The sequence below is a fragment of the Antennarius striatus genome, chromosome 13 (genome assembly GCF_040054535.1).
Source record: "Antennarius striatus isolate MH-2024 chromosome 13, ASM4005453v1, whole genome shotgun sequence".
In the NCBI taxonomy this organism is placed as follows: domain Eukaryota; kingdom Metazoa; phylum Chordata; class Actinopteri; order Lophiiformes; family Antennariidae; genus Antennarius; species Antennarius striatus.
In genome coordinates, this window is record NC_090788.1 from 504,008 (window position 1) to 523,649 (window position 19,642).

The window sequence follows — 19,642 nt, forward strand, 5'->3', positions numbered from 1 at the left end:
CTGAAGGCTTTCCTGTAAACAGCATGAGTATTAATGGAAAAGTTTTAAAGTCCTTTTTGAGGTTCACTTCTTTTCTCTTGATCAATTAGTTTGTATCTGCTGTCTGATTACCGATTCATTGATTATTGCGGGTGGTTTTCCATTAGCATTAATATTTAAAGTGTCTGGCTGGTGATTGGCTGAGCTGATGACGACACAAACGTCCAGTTCCGTAACACCTTTTATTGTGAAGGCACAAACAGGAAGTTGAACCTCGGTGGCGGCACCTGACGGTGATAGTTGTCCTCCGCTCGTGACAGGAGGCTGCGTGGGGATGGGAGGGGGTCGCAGAAGAAATGGAGTGGGGGGGGCTCTTTTATAGTGCGCATGCGCAGTTCTCACAGGCCCGCTGTAATCTTATTTGCTGGTAATAACAAAGGAATCGATCCGGTGTAATTAAACAACCGTCCAGCCAATCACTGAAGGGGATCGGAGTGAACATAAAGATTGATTTTTATTAATGTAGCAGAGACAACAAACATCTGATCAATTATTAACAGGAGCTGATTGATCAGATTAACTACAGTTCAGGTTTAAGAGACGAACATAAAACCGTCCTGAACGTTATAATGATCCACGGGGGGTGGGGGGTCTGGATCGGGTTCTGTAGGATATGCCTGACTGAAAACGGGTTTTAGTTGGCCAATCAGAAGAAAGATGAGGAGACAAACCCCGCCCACAAACAAGTCAGATTATACTTTTCAGATTGTAGTTTTAGAAGCTGTGATTTCATTGGATAAAGTTGTTTTTTAAAATCTCCTTCAAGCGTCTCCGAACCAGAACCCAACCCCCCCGTAGGGGAACCCGGTGAGGTTCCCTCCACGTTTGTGTGAAGTGATCCTTTAAGGTGACTTAGCAGCATGTGGTCACAGATGACCCGGATCAGCCCCTCCCGCTCCCCCACACTGGCTCCGCCTCTCAGCTAATCAGGATCAGCAGCCATGAGCGAGACGTAGAGTCTGCAGCGACCCGACCCAGACCACCAGGAAACCGGGCCAGAGGTGAGAGAACCGACCCGGAGAACCCTGGAGAACCCTAGAGAATCAGGAGAATCTGGAGAACCGAGCCGGACGGGAGTTTTCATCATCCAGCTCCTTCATCCAACCTCCACCACCATCATCCGACCCGTCCTCCCTGGACGTCCATTTCTGACGCCGTCGGCCCCCACAGCCCGGTAAACCCAGGATCAGGACCAGAACAGGAAGTGTGTCTGCAGGTAAGTGGGGCAGAACCGGGTCTCCAGTCGGGTCACGGTGCTGCTGGTTTAGGAAAAGCCTCTTAGACCCGTCCTGTGCCAGGTCCCATCAGGGCCTTACGTAAACCTGGACCCAGAGAGGCCGGGTCAGGATGAAGTCTGCTAGACCCCCGGGTGGTGGACCGGTACCGATCTGTGGGTCAGAGGGTCTGTGGGTCAGTCGGTACCGGTCTGGAGGTCCTCCTCCACATCTGTCTACAAGTCACTCTGACGCTGGTGGAGATGCTGGCCTCGGTCACATGACCACCTTCTTAAAGGGGCCGCTCCGGCCGCTAACACAGAATACATTAGCGCTAAAGCTAGCAGAACCAACCAGAAACACACGTTGGAGTGACGCCACGGACGCTGCTAATAAAGTTGATCCAAACTGGATTCACCTTCATCATTATAGTTAGAATAAAACATTAAACGCTGGTCGTGTTTTATGTTGTTGGATCTAAACCGGTTCCTGGCGTCAGCCCCGATGGGGTCGCCCCATGTGGGGGCGACTGACACACACTTGTTAAAACAGAATTACAGCCTGAACTCAGATTAGCTAAAAGCCGTTAGCCTGTTGGTCACGACGGGAGAGTCTGAGCCTGGGGTCGCCGTGAGGTCACAGAGAGGTTAAGCTCAGAGGAATCCCGTCTGACCTTTGAGTGTGAAACACGTCGGATTCCTACGTGTGAATCAGCTGATGTCAAGCTACTGCTAACCAATGCTAACCGCTAGCATGACTGACAGCGATAATCTGACACTAAAATTCTGTCGCTGGCAAAAAAACATGGTGGAGAGAGGAACCTCCATTCATGCTGAAGTAGCTTAGCATTGTAGCATAAATGTCTGATGTATTGACCATGAATGGGCGCTGAGATCAATACGTTATCGATACGTTATCAATACGTTATCAATACGTTATCGATACGTTATCAATACGTTATCAATACGTTATCGATACGTTGGGTTTGATTAACTCTGTTTCTTGTGGACCAGCTGACGTTCTCCGGGTTCCTCATGTCTTCTGATGTCCAGGAAGCGACGCGCGGCTGAACGATGGTCATCCTGCAGCAGGTAAGCTAGCATCGTAGTAACCATAGCAACCAGCAGACACCACTGCTGAATGTGGAGCTGGTTCAGCCAATGGCCGTGAGGTGGGCGTGGCTTGTGTGAAGACACATGAGATTGGTGTGGCTTATTTTGATGACACACGTGGGGGTGTGGCTTGCTGTAATAACCCTGTGACCTGGGACGTTTGTCCTGTGACCTTTGACCTGTGAACGTTACTGTTTGATCACGTTTATGGTCTGGTTCCGTCCTGACGGTCTGTTGTGCCCCCCATGCTCCCCCAGGGGGACCACGTCTGGCTGGACCTCCGGTCCGGCCGGGAGTTCGACGTCCCGGTGGGGGCCGTGGTCAAACTGTGTGACTCTGGACAGATGTTGGTGCTGGACGACGAGGGGACGGTAGGTCACCGGTGGGACGGCGGGCCTCTTCTTGTTCCTGCCCCCCCCTTCTCATCCCTCCCCCTCCTCCACTGCAGGAACACTGGCTCTCCCCCCAGAACGCCACCAACATCAAGCCCATGCACCCCACCTCCGTCCACGGCGTGGAGGACATGATCCGCCTGGGGGACCTGAACGAGGCCGGGATCCTCCGGAACCTCCTGATCCGCTACAACGAGCGCGTCATCTACGTCAGTACTCCATTACTGAGTAATCAGAGTAGTTCTACAGCTAGTCCTCAACTTACAAACACAGCTCTGACTGACTTACAACAACTCCTCCCTCCTCCTCCCTTCACTCTAAAGCTAAGCTACATGCTACACGCTACAGTACAGTACAGTAGAGTTGTGTTCGTAGGTTGAGGACTAGCTGTAACCTACAGTAGTAAGTTGAGGACTAGTTAGTTCTGTGGTTAACAGCTCCTGGTTGTTCTTGTCTCCATGTAGACTGATTGTGGCGGGCGGGTGAGTATGATCCTGAAGCTAAGCTAAGCTAACAGTTCAGTTGTGCTAAATGCTGCTAACACATTAGCTCTATTTAGCATTGCTATAGCTAACACGTTGCTGCGCTGAACGGAGTTTCATTCTGCACGAGGTTCATCGTGACGTCACCTCCGGGGTCAGAGGTCACGCTGGATCCTCCTAGTTTTAAAAAATTGACCACAGACCGTTTCCTGTCAGCGTGTAGACGTGTTTAAATCATTTGATCATGTGACTGAAGCCTTAAAGTGACGGCGCTCAGACAAATCAGAGACGAGGCAACAGCGGTCACGTGACACACGTCACATGACATGTCGCATGTCGTCCTGCAGACGTACACGGGCTCCATCCTGGTGGCGGTCAACCCCTACCAGCTGCTGCCCATCTACACCCCCGAGCAGATCCGCCTCTACACCAACAGGAAGATCGGAGAGATGCCGCCGCACATCTTCGCCATCGCCGACAACTGTTACTTCAACATGCAGCGCAACAACAAGGACCAGTGCTGCATCATCAGGTGGGCCAGGCCCCGCCCCTCGGTGATGATGTCACCACTACGTCACAATAGTCGGTGACATCACCATGACAATTGGTGATGATGTCATCATGACAGTCGGTGACATCATCGTTGGAGTGGTTGACATCACAATAATAGTGGCTTGAACTTCCTGTTTTGAACTTCCTGTTCCAGCGGCGAGTCGGGCGCGGGGAAGACGGAGAGCACCAAGCTGATCCTTCAGTTCCTCGCCGCCATCAGCGGGCAACACTCCTGGATAGAGCAGCAGGTGCTGGAGGCCACGCCCATCCTGGAAGGTCAGACAGGAAACGTGAAAACACGTCGAGTCGTGGTCTGACTTCTGGATTCTCACATCAGAGGGTTACTAATGACCTTTGACCCTCAGATGTTGAGTCTAATCCTCTGTCAGTGCTCGTAGCTGTTGGTCTCCATCAGAGACACTCAGCTCTGTCTGTGTCTTCCCGTCTCGCCTCGCCGGACCGTCCCTCACTCATCCAGCCTTCGGGAACGCCAAGACGATCCGGAACGACAACTCCAGTCGCTTCGGGAAGTACATCGACATCCACTTCAGCAAGAGGGGCGCCATCGAGGGCGCCAAGATCGAGCAGTACCTGCTGGAGAAGTCCCGTGTGTGTCGCCAGGTGAGGAACTTCTCCTCCAGACGTTCTCTGATCCGTCTCCTCCAGACGTTCTCTGATCCGTCTCCTCCAGACGTTCTCTGATCCGTCTCCTCCAGACGTTCTCTGATCCGTCTCCTCCAGACGTTCTCTGATCCGTCTCCTCCAGACGTTCTCTGATCCGTCTCCTCCAGACGTTCTCTGATCCGTCTCCTCCAGACGTTCTCTGATCCGTCTCCTCCAGACGTTCTCTGATCCGTCTCCTCCAGACGTTCTCTGATCCGTCTCCTTCAGACGTTCTCCAATCCTAACCAGCGTCTGTGCCTCCAGGCTCCTGATGAGAGGAACTACCACATCTTCTACTGCATGCTGAAGGGGATGCCTCCAGAGATGAAGGCCAAGCTGGGCCTGGGTCTGGCCTCAGACTACAGCTACCTCACCATGGTGAGTCTGTCCTGACAGAAAACGCCGATCATCACACCCTGGTGGCCAAAACTGGTCACTGCAGCTTAGGAGGAAGATCACCTCCCAGTGGGGTTCCTCCAGTCACAGGAAGTGGCTGCTCCTCGGTTAACAATGGCTTTAATATATCTGCCACCTTCCAGGGTAACTGCACGGTGTGTGACGGCCGTGATGACCTGATGGATTACTCCAGCATCCTGCTGGCCATGAAGGTCCTGATGTTCACCGAGACCGAGAACTGGGAGATCTCCAAGCTGCTGGCCGCCATCCTGCACATGGGGAACCTGCGCTTTGAGGGTAGGTCACCTGGTAGGTCATGTGTAAGGTCACCTGATAGGTCACTATGTCATTGATCTGTTGTCTTCAGCTCGTACGTACGACAACCTGGACGCCTGTGTGGTGGTGAGGTCACCTGACCTGGCGACCGCCGCCTCACTCATGGAGGTGTGTGCGGTGATTTAATGGTGATACCTATGGTGATTGATCAATAACTGTCCATAACAGTTTGATTGATGGATGATGTCACGATGTCTGTCACCTGTTGTTACCCTGTAGGTGGAGCCCAAAGACGTGATGGTGTGTTTGACCACCAGAACTCTGATCACGCGTGGAGAAAGCGTCGCCACGCCGCTCAGCGTGGAGCAAGGCCTGGACGTCAGAGACGCATTTGTCAAGGTGCCAGAACCAGTACCAGTATCCAAACCAGCATCAGTACCAGTATCCATACCAGCAACAGTATAAGTATTTATACCAGAACCAGTACTAGTATCCATACCAGTACAATACTAGTACTAGTATCCATACCAGTACCAATACCAATACCGAAATCTATACCCGTATCTACAGTGACACCAATATCATTATCTATGTTTATGCCAGACCAGTACCAGCACCATTACCAGTATCAGTGCTGTTTGTCGTGTCGCTCTGACTTCCTGTAAAGGTGGCGCTAACGCGTTCTCACTGACCACGAGGTTCTTCTTCAGGGGATCTACGGACGGCTGTTCATCTGGATCGTGGATAAAATCAACGCTGCCATTTACAGACCGCCAACATCCGAGAGCAACGCCATCCGCAGGTCCATCGGGTTGTTGGACATCTTTGGCTTTGAGAACTTTATCGTCAACAGGTGAATTAGATCACATGATCTAATTTAAAGATATTATTGGTCCATTTATCCGGGAAATCTCTTCCTACCATCACCGCCTACCTACCGACTGTTGGTTCTGACTCGTCTCTGCAGCTTTGAACAGCTGTGCATCAACTTCGCCAACGAGAACCTGCAGCAATTCTTTGTTCGACACGTCTTCAAGCTGGAGCAGGAGGAGTACAACCTGGAGGACATCAGCTGGCAGCACATCGAGTTCACGGACAACCAGGAAGCCCTAGATATGATCGCCAACAAACCCATGAACATTATCTCCCTCATCGACGAAGAGAGCAAGTTCCCAAAGGTAGGACAAAGAGAGCAAGTTCCCAAAGGTAGGACAAAGAGAGCAAGTTCCTAAAGGTAGGACAAAGAGAGCGAGTTCTCAAAGGTAGGATGAGGAGAGCAAGTTTCCAAAGGTAGGAGGAAGAGAGCAAGTTCTCAAAGGAAACATGAATAGAGCAACTTCCCATAGGAGGAAGAGAGCAAGTTCCCAAAGGTAGTGGAGGTGTCCATCGTTAGTCTCGTTTGTTGGGTATAGGGAGGTGCTGGACTGGTTCTGCTCTGTGTGACTTCTTGTTTCTTTGTGTTTGGTCATCAGGGAACCGATGCCACGATGTTGTACAAGCTGAACTCACAACACAAGCTCCACTCCAACTACCTCCCTCCTAAGAACAGCTACGAAACCCAGTTTGGTATCCAGCACTTTGCTGGGGTGGTGCATTACGAGACCAGAGGTTTGTTCTCTTCTGTGTTGTCATGTTTTATCCTCCGTCTTCTCTCCATCCTCTTCTTCTTCACCTAATGGACTTCCCATGGAACCCTGGAAGCCCCCAGGATGTAACCCTAATATCTCCAACCTTTTTGTCTCTTTGAAAACCAATGGACCAGAACCAAGAGTTCCGTATTGTAGGAGTGTATTTCTATCTGTGACCAACCTCACGGTGTTTCCCCTGCCTTCTTTCCTCAAGGCTTCCTGGAGAAGAACCGAGACAGCCTCCACACCGACATCATCCAACTCGTCCACTCATCCAGGAATAAGTTCATCAAGCAGATCTTCCAGGCTGACGTTGCCATGGTGAGACGACAAATACTGTAATACCACCAGATGTTTGCTAGCAAGGAAGTAGTTGATGGCAGACTAATGTGTCCATCTTTGTTTTGAGTCTCTCAATGATGATGTCACCGGTGACAGCGCCTCCCTTAGCGTTTCCTCCTCACGGCAGACTCGTCCTCTCACTCCTTCTCCTCTGTTTTCTCTCTTTCCTCTGACTTCAGTTTCTGTGTGGCTATCAGCAGCCCAGCACTCCTGCTCCAAAGGTAATCAACGGCCTTTAGGAACATAGGAAACCCTCCCTGTTCTCCTGAGTACAAATACCTCCCGCAGATAGCAGTATCCCCTCCTCCTTTTACGTTGTTTAGCAGAAGTCAGAAGAACAAGGAATGATGGGACGTAGCATGAAGCTCCAAAAACATGAACTAGAGAACTTCTCAGACGTCCTAAAAAGTCCTGCCCTGGCTTGACTTAAATCTATCACCGTGAACAAGATTCACTTCAAAACCAATCACCTCTTTCCCATCGAACAAAACGACACAGAATCTGTGGAGAACTTCTATAAAACAAACGCTGACCCTTTCCACTGACGTACAAATTTGGGAATTGTGGTTGGGATTTTGTGACCGCTATGATTGGGTTCTGACTATACCTGAAGACGATGAAGTCCGGTATAACAAGAAATGGTAATGGTTTATTGTCAGCATACAGCGATATACTAAGACCGGCTGTGGCTCACGATGGGTCGTCTATGCAGCGAAGGGTCTTTTTGATCCCGGGGCGTGACGGTCTACGTGCTGAATTTTCCTCGAGCAAGAAATAGAAGTATCTGTTTGTTTCCAGTATATGCTGCAAAGTTGACTGTACCTGTTAGCATGCTGCTAGCGTTAACAACTTGAACTTGGCTCCACGCTGGTCTTTCAAGTTTTCAAGTGACTACTGGCAGCTGGTAAGTTGATGGTGGCAGGAAGTACCGTCAGCAGTCTAGTGGTGTTCCCCTGCCGAGGATACCTGTGGTGTGGATGAAGATAAATGCACCTGTCAAATGTGGTCCAGTAGTAGATAGTGAATTAGTAGTTTTATGGGTTTCTAACGTGTTTGTGTTTTCTCAGGGCGTTGAGACGAGGAAACGTTCTCCGACCCTCAGCAGTCAGTTCAAACGTTCTCTGGAGATGCTGATGAGGACTCTCAGTGTGTGTCAGCCGTTCTTCGTTCGCTGTATTAAACCCAACGAGTTTAAGAAGCCAATGGTGAGACCCGGTTGTGGACGACACGCTTCTGTTGTGGAAATAAACAAAAATGCTGTTGTTTTCCAGTTGTTCGACAGAGAGCTGTGCATCCGTCAGCTGAGATACTCCGGTATGATGGAGACCATCAGGATCCGGAGGGCGGGGTACCCCATCAGATACACCTTCACGGAGTTCGTGGACCGCTACCGTGTCCTGATGCCAGGCGTCAAACCGGCACACATACAGGTCAGCGGTGCAGTCATCGCTCGATAGCATCCTGATCGACTTAAACCTGTTTAGATAGGCTAACGGTGACATTAGCATATCTGTGGTCTGTTCAAATGGAGGGAAAATCTGTCGGTAGACTTTGTACAGTCTATCGGTACATGATCAATACAACCGTTACTTTCAGGAGATGTCACTTTTAGTTTTCCTCTCTTGAACAGGAAGACCTGCGAGGCACCTGCCAGAAAATAGTCCTAGCCTGGTTGGGGAAACATGACGACTGGCAGATCGGCAAGACCAAGATTTTCCTAAAGGTGTGTGTCGTCCTTCTGATTCTTTTTATTGATCACTATTGATGTGTCTGCCAATCCCTTAAGGAACCAGATGGTGGTAGTCCATCTACACGGTCCTGATAGTGGTTGTGGCCCAGACGTCCTTGTTCTTCTGATAGTCTACCACAACTTATGGGTTGGAACGTAAAACATGAGAGAACATCCTGTTTGCTGTTTGATCAGGATCACCACGACATGCAGCTGGAGATCGAGAGGGACCAGGCCATCACCGACAGGGTCATCCTCATCCAGAAGGCAGTGAGAGGGCATAAAGAGAGGTACATCACATGCTACAGTAGCGGGGATAAGCTAACACTAGCACAGAAAGAGTACATAACTCGTCTGATTGCTGGTATGAGCTAATATTAGCTTAAAACATCTACAAATGTTGATAGCTGGTGATAGCCAAACTAGCTCACAGGATCTTAACAGTGCTGTGGTAGCTAGCATTAGCTAATGTGTGCTCAGATCAAATGTTGTGAATCAGTTCCTCAGATTGACGACAGAAATAACCTGAAACGTTTTGTCTCCACCCGGTAGGGCTAACTTCCTCCGACTGAGGAGCACGGTGACGTTCATCCAGAAGGTCTGGAGGGGATATCGGTGCAGGAGGAACTACCAGACGGTGAGTTCCTCACACTGAAAGTCGTTTCCTAGCCTGGTGGAAACTCCTCCGACCTTCAGGCCGTGTGGTTTGTCCTTCAGATGCAGTTGGGTTTCCTCCGTCTTCAGGCCGTCTTCAGGTCACGGAAGATCTACAGAAGCTATTGGACGACTCGTCGTCGAGTCACTCTCATCCAAGCCCGTTGCCGTGGTTTCCTTGTGCGGCAGACATTTTGGCGGCGTCTGCGTGCCGTGTTGACCCTTCAGGCGTACACCAGGGGCATGATAGCCAGACGCCTCTGCCAGAGGCTGAGGGCAGAGGTAACCTGTCACTATATCTACTACTGCTACGTCTATCATGTTTGTGTGGCAGGCAGAGAGGCCTACCAGTGCTAATGGCTAATGCTAACAATGGCGCCTTCCCTTATTTGGTCAGGCTGCTTCCTGTTTGGATCCTTCTGGGATGCCTTATGGTTTAACAAACCATTCTTGTTTAGAGATTGATGTAAAGATGGCTAACAATCTGTATACTAATAACAGAGCTAAGCTAATTATAGCATTTTTTTTACATTAAACTCACTCTGAAGTTTAAGGTTTAAACCTTACATCTTCACCTAAATCTGAAAAGCTGAATACAAGAAACTGAGTCGTTATTTTAAAGAGGATTTAGAACAGAAGCAGAAGAGATGTTCAGACCACGCCCAATTCTATGCCTCTACACCAATCACAGCGGACGAGGCATCCGATGACGTCAGCTTGTGAAACTCATCACCGCGACACCTTCTCTTTCTGCTGTCACTGTTTGTTGTCTGTTTGTGGATGATGTTTGTGTTTATTTGTTTGTTTGTGGAATAAATAAACAATGTTGTAAATATTTGTTTAATCTCAGTTTGTGATCAACCTGTAACCTGGCAACGAAGAGGAGAGTGACGGGTTCAGGAGGCGATCTGGAGTGATCTGGATGATGGTTCATGATGTTTTTTAGTATGTTAGCGGTTAGCGTTGTTCTGCTGGAAGGCGCAAGACTACTTCCTGGTCACATGGTTCCCTCTGTTCTAGTTGTTCTAGTCGAGTTAAAAGCTTTCACCTCCCACCTCTACCGTTTCCTCCCCCAGCTGCGGCGCCGTCAGGAGGCCGAGCGCCAGCGCCTGGCTGAGGAGGAGCAGCTGAGGAACCAGATGACGGCGCGGCGGGCGAAGGCGGAGGCGGAGCGGAAGCACCAGGAGCGGCTGGTGCACCTGGTGCAGCAGCAGGAGGAGCGGGAGCGGCAGGAGAAGGAGGAGGCGCGCAGGAAGAAGGAGCTGCTGGAGCACATGGAGCGGCAGAAGGAGCAGCCGGTGGACCACTCCGACATGGTCGACCGCATGTTCGGCTTCCTGGGTCACGTGGGGCCGCTGCCTAACCAGGACGGACGAGCCCCGGCCGGCTTCGAGGTGAGGCTCGATGGGAAATGTAGTCCAACGGAGACGTTTTAGAATCCTGTTATTTTCCTTTTCCAAGTGTAGCTAAAGGTTTGCTTAGCATTAGCGTTCACCTGTAGACGGAGCTGAAACAACAGCAGCAAGAAGCGAACTGAACCTTTAAATAAGATGCTGACAAATTTCGGCGCGCTGGCGTTAGGTATGCTAACATGCTAACAAACACCTTGCTTCCATGTTTAGCAGATACTATAATTTAATTGAATACTTCTTCAACTATTACCTGTTTTTTGGCTAGTCTAGTTGCTAACTGATACATGTTCATTGGCTAGTCGCTAACTGCTATGTGTTCTTTTCAGGTTAACTCCATCGTGTGTTTTTTCATCTTTCAGGACCTGGAAAAAGTTCCTCAAGGTATAGAAGTTGAAGACGAGGTGCTGAATGAAGCTCCGCCCCTACCCGACGAGGAAGATGAAGATTTGTCGGAGTATAAGTTCTCTAAGTTCGCAGCCACGTACTTCCAGGGTGTTTCCACTCACAGCTACATCAGGCGGCCGCTAAAACAACCGCTGCTGTTTCATGAAGATGAAGGAGACCAGCTGGTGAGAACTGACGGTCCTCCTTGACGACTGAAGGGACCATGTTCTTACTGTCCTGCACCTCTAAACACCACCATCTACTCCCCCAGGCGGCGCTAGCGGTCTGGATCACCGTGTTGAGGTTCATGGGAGATCTCCCAGAGCCCAAGTGTCCACTGGTCATCCATGACGGTACCGAAAAGATCCCCGTCATGACGAAGATCTACGAAACCCTCGGCAAGAGGACCTACAAGAGGGAGTTACAGGAGCTGCAGGTGGAGGACGAGGTGAGATGAAGAAGACGAGGAGGAGCGACGGTCCGGTCGGTGGCGCCCAGCGGACATGAAGGGAGTAACTGACGCTTGTTTTCCAGGATGGTTCCATCGAAGGCCAGAAGAGGAACAGCGTCCGACATAAACTAGTGTCTCTGACTCTGAAGAGGAAAACCAAGATCACAGAGGAGGTGGGGTTCCATCCGGTCTGGTGTTAGATGTAGGATATTTGTTCCTGAAATGCATCCTGGGAGTCCCATCAGTGTTGGACTGACTCAGTCCAGGTACATGGGTTCACTCAGGTCCTCTTCCATATATAGAGTTTGTGATGTAGCCATAAACTTTGACCCTACATCAACGTCTAGACCAGTGAGGTCTACCCTGAACCATCAGATGGTCTTGATCTTCTACCAGGATGGAGATGAGATTTGATTAGTAGATGAGAAGTTCATGTTCTGGCGCAGAACGGTGGCAGAGGCTGGGTAGTTTGTACCCGTGTCTGCGGGGTTCTCTTTTGGTTCTCCAGCTTCCTCCCACCTCCAGAAGTATCAGCTGAGGTCAACTGGTTGCTGCAAATTGTCAGTAGGTGTGATTATGGCTGTCTTTTTGTGGCCCAGATGAACTGGCGTCTCATTGGGGGGGAACACCCCAACACCCGCCGCCCGTACGAGATGATTACGATCTCGTAGATGAATGGATGAAGTTCATGTCCAGTCTCCAATGTGGTTGATGGAGCAAACTGACCCACTACGTTTTGGTTGCAGGTGACCCGGCGGTTGACAGACGTAGACTACAGCCTTCAGGGGAACAGCATGCTGGAAGACCGACCCACCTCCAACCTGGAGAAACTTCACTTCATTATTGGCAATGGAATCTTACGGCCCGCCCTCAGGTGAGCTCCCGTTTCCTGTCAGAATCTGAACCATCCTGTCACCAAGTCCAGACAAGGAAACAAGACTGTTGGTGGTTCTGGTCTGAGTCCAAACTGTTACAGGAAAGACTTTCAACTCAGAAAAATAAATCCACAGGAACAGGAGCCAGGGTAAGAACAGGTCTAACCCAAACTCTAGCCCAGAAGATGGTAGCACTGAACCTTAGAGACTGGATGGACTGGACTGGGTCTCTGGTTGCAGTTGAAGCCATTGATCTCATGTGGTTCTGAATTTTCTGTTTTCAGGGATGAGATCTACTGTCAAATCTGCAAACAGCTGACTCAGAATCCATCCAAGAGCAGCCACGCCCGCGGGTGGATCCTACTGTCCCTTTGTGTCGGTTGCTTCGCCCCTTCAGAGAAGTTCCTCAAAGTGAGGAGACGCACCATTGCTTCATCTTTGTGTCGGTTCTGGTAACCACTCTGCCGTGTTCACTCCTCCTCAGCATTTGAGGATGTTCTTGAACAACGGTCCTCCTGGTTACGCTCCGTATTGTGAGGAACGGTTGAGGAGGACCTTTGTGAACCGCACCAGAACGCAGCCGCCATCCTGGTTGGAGCTACAGGTGCTGAACCTGCTGCTGGTTGATTGATGATTCTCTCTAGAACATCTAATAAACATGACGTAAACATTTTGACCTTCAGGCCACCAAATCCAAGAAGCCCATCATGCTCCCGGTAACATTCATGGATGGAACCACCAAGACACTGCTGGCGGACTCGGCCACCACCGCCAGCGAGCTCTGCAATGCCCTGGCGGACAAAATCGACTTGAAGGACCGCTTTGGTTTCTCGCTGTACATCGCACTGTTCGACAAGGTGAACCTCGGGTTCTGACCGGTTCTTCAGGAACAGGACGACATCATTGACAGGCTTTCACTTCTCCAGGTGTCATCACTAGGCAGTGGCAGCGACCACGTGATGGACGCCATCTCCCAGTGCGAGCAGTACGCCAAGGAGCAGGGTGCCCAGGAGCGCAACGCCCCCTGGAGGCTGTTCTTCAGGAAGGAGATCTTCAACCCCTGGCACAAGCCCACCGACGACTACGTGGCCACCAACCTCATCTACCAGCAGATCGTCAGGGGGGTGAAGTTTGGGGAGTACCGCTGTGAGAGGGTGAGATGCTTCAGGGGGGCAACAGGAAGCTGAAAGGACAGGACTTCCTTCCGGGGGTCAACAAGAGCAAGAGTTCTATTGGTGTCGTTCGTCACGATAGACAGATGGATAGATAGACAGACTATATTGATCCCAAACTTGTTTTTTCACATGACTAGTCGGTTTAGTTTTGTCATGAATGTGATGTGATGTAGCTAACACTAGTAAAAATGCTAAGCTAGCATCATCAACACAGTGAAAAAAACCCATGTTATTCCCAATAACCTTTGCAACAGACTAACAGAAAACACCAAAACATTGATGATGGTCTTGAAGCTCTCATGTCAGGTGGAACGCTAGCTGCAGATATGCTAATGTTAGCAACAGGATAGCAGTGGCTATAGGTTTCTCCTGATAGTCTCATGCTGTGAAGGAGGAGGACCTGGCAGAGCTGGCCTCTCAGCAGTACTACGTGGACTACGGCTCGGAGGTCCTACAGGACCGCCTGCTCAGCCTGATCCCGTCCTACATCCCCGACCGAGAAATCACCTCCACCAAGACACCAGAGAGGTGGCTGCAGCTCATCGTTAGCGCCCACAAAAAGGTAGCAGCATCCTGCAGCATCCAACCACACATGTGTAGGACAGTTACAGTAGAACCTACAGTAGAAGCTACGGTGGTACCTATACAAGTTTAATCCTGATTCTTCCGCCAACTAGCGGTGGTATCATGAAGCTCGTATGCTGAACAAAAATATGGACAGAGCGACGGCTTGTATCTTGGGGTACTACTGTCCTGTAGGTATCGTTTCATCCGTAGTGGGGTAACTAACTACATCTTCCTGTGCAGGGATTACACACCAGGAGGAGGCTGAACACACAGCGGGTGAAGGAGGACGTGGTGGATTTTTCCCGTCTGAAGTGGCCTTTACTTTTCTCACGCTTCTACGAGGCCTTCAAGTTCTCCGGTTGGTACCTCTACCAGTTGTAAGATGTTTCCTGCTTACTGACATGCAGGTATCACTGTAGGGTTTCATGACGCTGTGTCCACAGGACCCAGCCTGCCAAAGAATGACGTGATTGTTGCAGTGAACTGGACCGGGGTCTACTTTGTGGACGAGCAGGAGCAAGTCCTTCTGGAGCTCTCGTTCCCAGAGATCACTGCGGTGTCCAGCAGTAGGTATGGAGACACCTGAAGGACAGACAAACTAAACTCTGCCTTCATCAGTATGGGAAGGAATTCAGTTCATGCCAAAGAGTATTGTTCTGCGTCGTGGCAGGGGGTTGGGTGATATTGCCCACTAATCGACTGCCTTCTCTTCCGGTCATCGTGACATCCCAGAGGGGGTAAACTCCAGGGTCAAAGTTTCACCTTAGCCACCATCAAGGGGGACGAGTACACCTTCACCTCCAACAATGCCGAGGACATCCGTGATCTGGTGGTCTCCTTCCTAGAGGGCCTGAGGAAGAGGTCCAAGTACGTGGTTGGACTGCTGGACTGTCCCAACCCTGGTAAGACCCACCGACGCCCACAGAGAAGACTTTAACTGGTTAAACTGGTGCTCTGGCAGCTGGACCTGAATCTTTGTCTTCATATTTTGCCTGACAGCAACCTCAGATTCCACATTCCTGAGTTTCTCCAAAGGGGATCTGATCGTCCTGGATGAACATGATGGAGAACATGTCATGAACTCTGGGTGGGCACATGGCATCAATGACAGGACCAAACAGAGAGGAGACTTCCCTGCTGACTGCGTCTATGTGCTGCCTACTATCACCAGACCACAGTACGACTTGGTGGTGAGTGGACCACTGATGGTTGACTAGAGACTAGACCGGAGTGGACCATGAACAAGGACCTGAAAAACATGTTCGTAAAGCCAACAGACATTGATTTCCTTTCCGATCTCTTTCCCATCAGGCCTTGGTGACGATGACTCCTGATCAGAGGAGAGAATCAGTCACTTTGTCTCTGATCAATCGCGCTGATCAAGACAAGACTAAAGCCTATACCCTGGAGGAGTTCTCCTACGACTACTTTAGGTGAGTTCCCTGATTTCCCACGTGTGGATCAATCGTTTCAGACCTACCGATCTTATTGGTGTACGTATCAATGGTTTCAGGCCTCCTCCTAAAAGCACTTTGGGTCGGGTGATGATGACGAAGTCCAGAGGGAAGGAGCGTCTATGGAGCTGCAGTAGGGAGCCGCTCAAACAGCCTCTGCTCAAGAAGGTCCACGTCCACGAGGAGCTGGCCCAGGAGGCCTGCCTGGCCTTCATGGATATCCTTCAACTGATGTTCTGTTGATGATCTCGTTGTGCATGGAGAGTACAAGATTGACTTCCTTAGACCTACCATAGGTTCACCTGTTGCGTGTCCTTAACGTGCTGCTCACCTGTGATGAGGTACATGGGTGACTATCCGTGCAAACGTGTGCGATCGGTCAACGAGCTCACCGACCAGATCTTTGAAGGAGCGCTGAAGGCCGAACCGCTGAAAGACGAGATCTTCTGTCAGATCCTCAAACAGATCACTGAGAACCACATCAAGTAGGTCTACACACACACACACACACACACACACACACACACACACACACACACACACACACACACACACACACACACACACTCTAACGCTGTCTGTCTGTAGGTACAGTGAGGAGAAGGGCTGGGAGCTGCTCTGGCTCTGCACTGGTTTGTTTCCTCCCAGTAACGTCCTGCTGCCTCACGTCCAGAAGTTCCTCCAGGCCAAGAAGCACTACCCCCTGGCCCCCGACTGCATGCAGCGGCTGCAGAAAGCATTACGGTAACGCGGCCCCGCCCCTCTGACGGCTCTGTGTGCTGCACTGACCCCTGACCTCTGTCATGACATCATGTGATCTGTTGTAGGAATGGGTGCAGGAAGTACCCTCCTCACCTGGTAGAGGTGGAGGCCATCCAGCACAAGACCACCCAGATCTTCCACAAGGTTTACTTCCCCGATGACTCAGACGAGGTCAGTGACGACCAATCAGATAACACCTGCACAACCCTACAGGTAACACCTGCACAGGTTGATAGTGGGTGTGGTTGTTTCTCAGGTGTTTGAGGTGGAGTCCAGCACCAAAGCTAAAGACTTCTGTCACAACATTTCTGGACGTCTGCTGCTCAAAGCCTCAGAGGGCTTCAGTCTGTTTGTGAAGATCACTGACAAGGTAAAGAACCAATCAGTCTAGCAATAACCTGTGTAGTCCAGTAAACACCTGTGTAGTCCAGTAAACACCTGTGTAGTCCAGTAATAACCTGTGTAGTCCAGTAAACACCTGTGTAGTCCAGTAATAACCTGTGTAGTCCAGTAAACACCTGTGTAGTCCAGTAATAACCTGTGTAGTCCAGTAATAACCTGTGTAGTCCAGTAAACACCTGTGTAGTCCAGTAATAACCTGTGTAGTCCAGTAAACACCTGTGTAGTCCAGTAAACACCTGTGTAGTCCAGTAAACACCTGTGTAGTCCAGTAAACACCTGTGTAGTCCAGTAATAACCTGTGTAGTCCAGTAAACACCTGTGTAGTCCAGTAAACACCTGTGTAGTCCAGTAAACACCTGTGCAGTCCAGGTGGGGCTCAGGTGCTGCACACAGGTGACCTTCTCTGCATGTGCACAGGTGATCAGCGTCCCTGATGGAGACTTCTTCTTCGACTTCGTCAGACACCTGACCGACTGGATCAAGAAAGCCAGACATGGGAAAGACGGTAGGACTAACAGATGGTGGGACTAATCGATAGTAGGACAAATCTGCTTTTCTCTGTTGGGTCCTCCCTGACAGACCTTCATCCTGTTCGTCACCTGTGTCTCCAGGTGTGGTGCCTTCACTGACCTACCAGGTGTTCTTCATGAAGAAGCTGTGGACCAACACGGTGCCAGGAAAAGACTCCATGGCCGACTCCATCTTCCATTATTACCAGGTGAGTTTCACTGGAACAGGAAGAGAAGACTCTTATCTGCAGTGGAAATATTAAAATACTAAATACTGATCAATACGAACACCTGTGTGGTCCAGTAAACACCTGTGTAGTCAACATGTAAACAGGTAAACAAGTAAACATCAGCTGGACAGGAAGTCGCGTCTTGACCGCTTGTCCCCGCCCTTCAGGAGCTGCCTAAATACCTGCGGGGCTACCACACCTGTTCGAGGGAGGAGACCCACCAGCTGGCGGCGCTGATCTACAGGGTGAAGTTTGACGAGGACAAGTCTCACTTCAACAACCTGTCCAAGATCCTGAAGGAGCTGGTCCCCCAGGACCAGATCAGGCTGCAGTCCCCCGACGACTGGAGGAGGGTAAGTCGGCCGCCACGGTCCTGAGGTCCGCCGCTAGGTCCTGACCCTGACAATTAATCAATACGTGATTGTGATCAGTCATTGATCGTCTCTCCTCAGGCCATCGTGTCCACGTTCAACAAACACTCAGGAAAGAGTCAAGAAGACGCCAAACTCTGCTTCCTGAAGATCCTCTACAAATGGCCCACATTTGGCTCCGCCTTCTTTGAGGTCAAGGTAAACCCCTGAGGTAAAAGTTAAAGTACTCAGTTACTCTCCAACAGTCGGTTTAAATGTCTGTTCTTTTCTCTTCAGCAAACAACTGATCCCAATTACCCAGAAATCCTCCTGATCGCCATCAATAAACATGGAGTCAGTCTCATCGACCCCAAGTCCAAGGTGAGTCAGTGGACAGGTACAAGTCTGGATTGGACACGCCCACCTGACGGTTGACTGCGGTCCGAGTCAGCGTTTTGTTTTTCTTTTAACATAAACGGTTTAGAAACCCTTATGGGATGTGGGGGTCACGAGTCTTTGGGGGGGGTGTTGACTCTGGGTGTGGTTTCTCCTGCAGGGCATCCTCATCACTCACCCCTTCACCAAGATCTCCAACTGGAGCAGCGGGAACACCTACTTCCACCTGACCATCGGGAACCTGGTCCGAGGCAGCAAGCTGCTGTGTGAGACGTCTCTGGTGAGAACCCGATCAGCCAATCAGAAATCTCTCCGCTTCCAGATCCCCCAGAGAGCAGGTGGACGTTCATAACGTGAATATTGATTTGACGTGTCTGACCTTTCACCTCAGGGCTACAAAATGGACGACCTCCTGACCTCCTACATCAGCCAGATGCTGACCACCATGACCAAGCAGAGAACGTCTCAGGGCAACAAGTGAGCAGACGACTGGAAACTCATCAATTCAGGCCGATCGATCAATCAATCAATGCTGCATTCACATATTTTACCCGCTGATGTTGGATTGTCTGGTCTTGAATCTTGGTTGGGACCAACGTTGGATCCAGATCATGTGACAAATGGAACTAGAGGACTATGTTGTTTGTTGTAATGGAAGCCAGCTGATTGGTGGATAACGGTGACGTTGCCATGCCAACGTATTTCACTCCTGTCCTTCCGTGTGGCACTGTCTTAACTCACGTAAAGCCTTTGGATGTGTCTCAGGTCCAGCATCAGTGTGAACCCAACAGAACCTCTGATCGATCGATCAACCTGATCTGATGATCAGAGTGTGTCATGTGACCACAAACCCTAAAACTCAAACGTTCATTTGTTTGCGGCCAACTAGCATCAGTTCAGACCACCCTTCACTCAGTCCGTTCATCTTGAATTGTTGACGAATTTAGTGGAATATCGTGAATCATTAAAGTTCCGTTACTTTAAATGTGTTATTTTTCATTTATTACTTTATTTTGCTGCAATGAGTCGGTTTCATGACGCCACCTGTCCTCTTAGAACTCTATAAGAATAATTCACGCACTTGTTTCCGTTCATACTGTTTTCACATTGCCATCCTCCATACGGGCTCATAAATACATTATATCAACACACTTTAACGCCTCGTAGCTCAAACCGTTCACTACAGAAGGACTACA

The 19,642-nt window shown here is 50.1% G+C and overlaps 1 protein-coding gene across 4 annotated transcripts; it reads left to right on the plus strand.

The window, feature by feature from the left end:
• The first annotated feature begins 964 nt into the window (after positions 1-964).
• On the plus strand, positions 965-19,415 carry LOC137605810 (unconventional myosin-VIIa-like). Of its 4 annotated transcripts, XM_068330605.1 has the most exons (50): positions 965-1,255; positions 2,267-2,344; positions 2,623-2,736; positions 2,814-2,966; positions 3,222-3,239; positions 3,587-3,771; positions 3,946-4,067; positions 4,270-4,412; positions 4,719-4,832; positions 4,994-5,147; positions 5,218-5,294; positions 5,406-5,525; positions 5,837-5,979; positions 6,094-6,304; positions 6,599-6,734; positions 6,969-7,075; positions 7,276-7,317; positions 8,164-8,301; positions 8,368-8,526; positions 8,727-8,819; positions 9,021-9,115; positions 9,378-9,462; positions 9,543-9,761; positions 10,556-10,873; positions 11,251-11,460; positions 11,547-11,723; positions 11,810-11,899; positions 12,473-12,600; positions 12,886-13,012; positions 13,086-13,205; positions 13,285-13,458; positions 13,528-13,755; positions 14,168-14,338; positions 14,584-14,701; positions 14,787-14,913; positions 15,076-15,245; positions 15,343-15,533; positions 15,655-15,776; positions 15,857-16,014; positions 16,129-16,282; positions 16,386-16,541; positions 16,625-16,730; positions 16,816-16,929; positions 17,379-17,466; positions 17,573-17,679; positions 17,868-18,053; positions 18,153-18,269; positions 18,348-18,431; positions 18,607-18,726; positions 18,838-19,415. In XM_068330605.1, exons 2-50 carry the CDS (start codon positions 2,327-2,329, stop codon positions 18,925-18,927), a joined length of 6,597 nt encoding a protein of 2,198 aa, XP_068186706.1. In that variant the 5' UTR covers positions 965-1,255; positions 2,267-2,326; the 3' UTR covers positions 18,928-19,415. The 4 variants fall into 4 exon arrangements, with proteins under 4 accessions (XP_068186706.1, XP_068186708.1, XP_068186707.1 ...); XM_068330607.1 differs by lacking the exon at positions 7,276-7,317; XM_068330606.1 differs by lacking the exon at positions 3,222-3,239.
• Positions 19,416-19,642: the final 227 nt, after the last annotated feature.

Coding starts and splice junctions, on each gene's coding strand:
- LOC137605810 (XM_068330605.1), top strand. Junction 11,724..11,809: donor AGCTGCAGGTGGAGGACGAG/GTGAGATGAAGA, acceptor CTTGTTTTCCAG/GATGGTTCCATCGAAGGCCA. Junction 14,702..14,786: donor CGAGGCCTTCAAGTTCTCCG/GTTGGTACCTCT, acceptor CTGTGTCCACAG/GACCCAGCCTGCCAAAGAAT.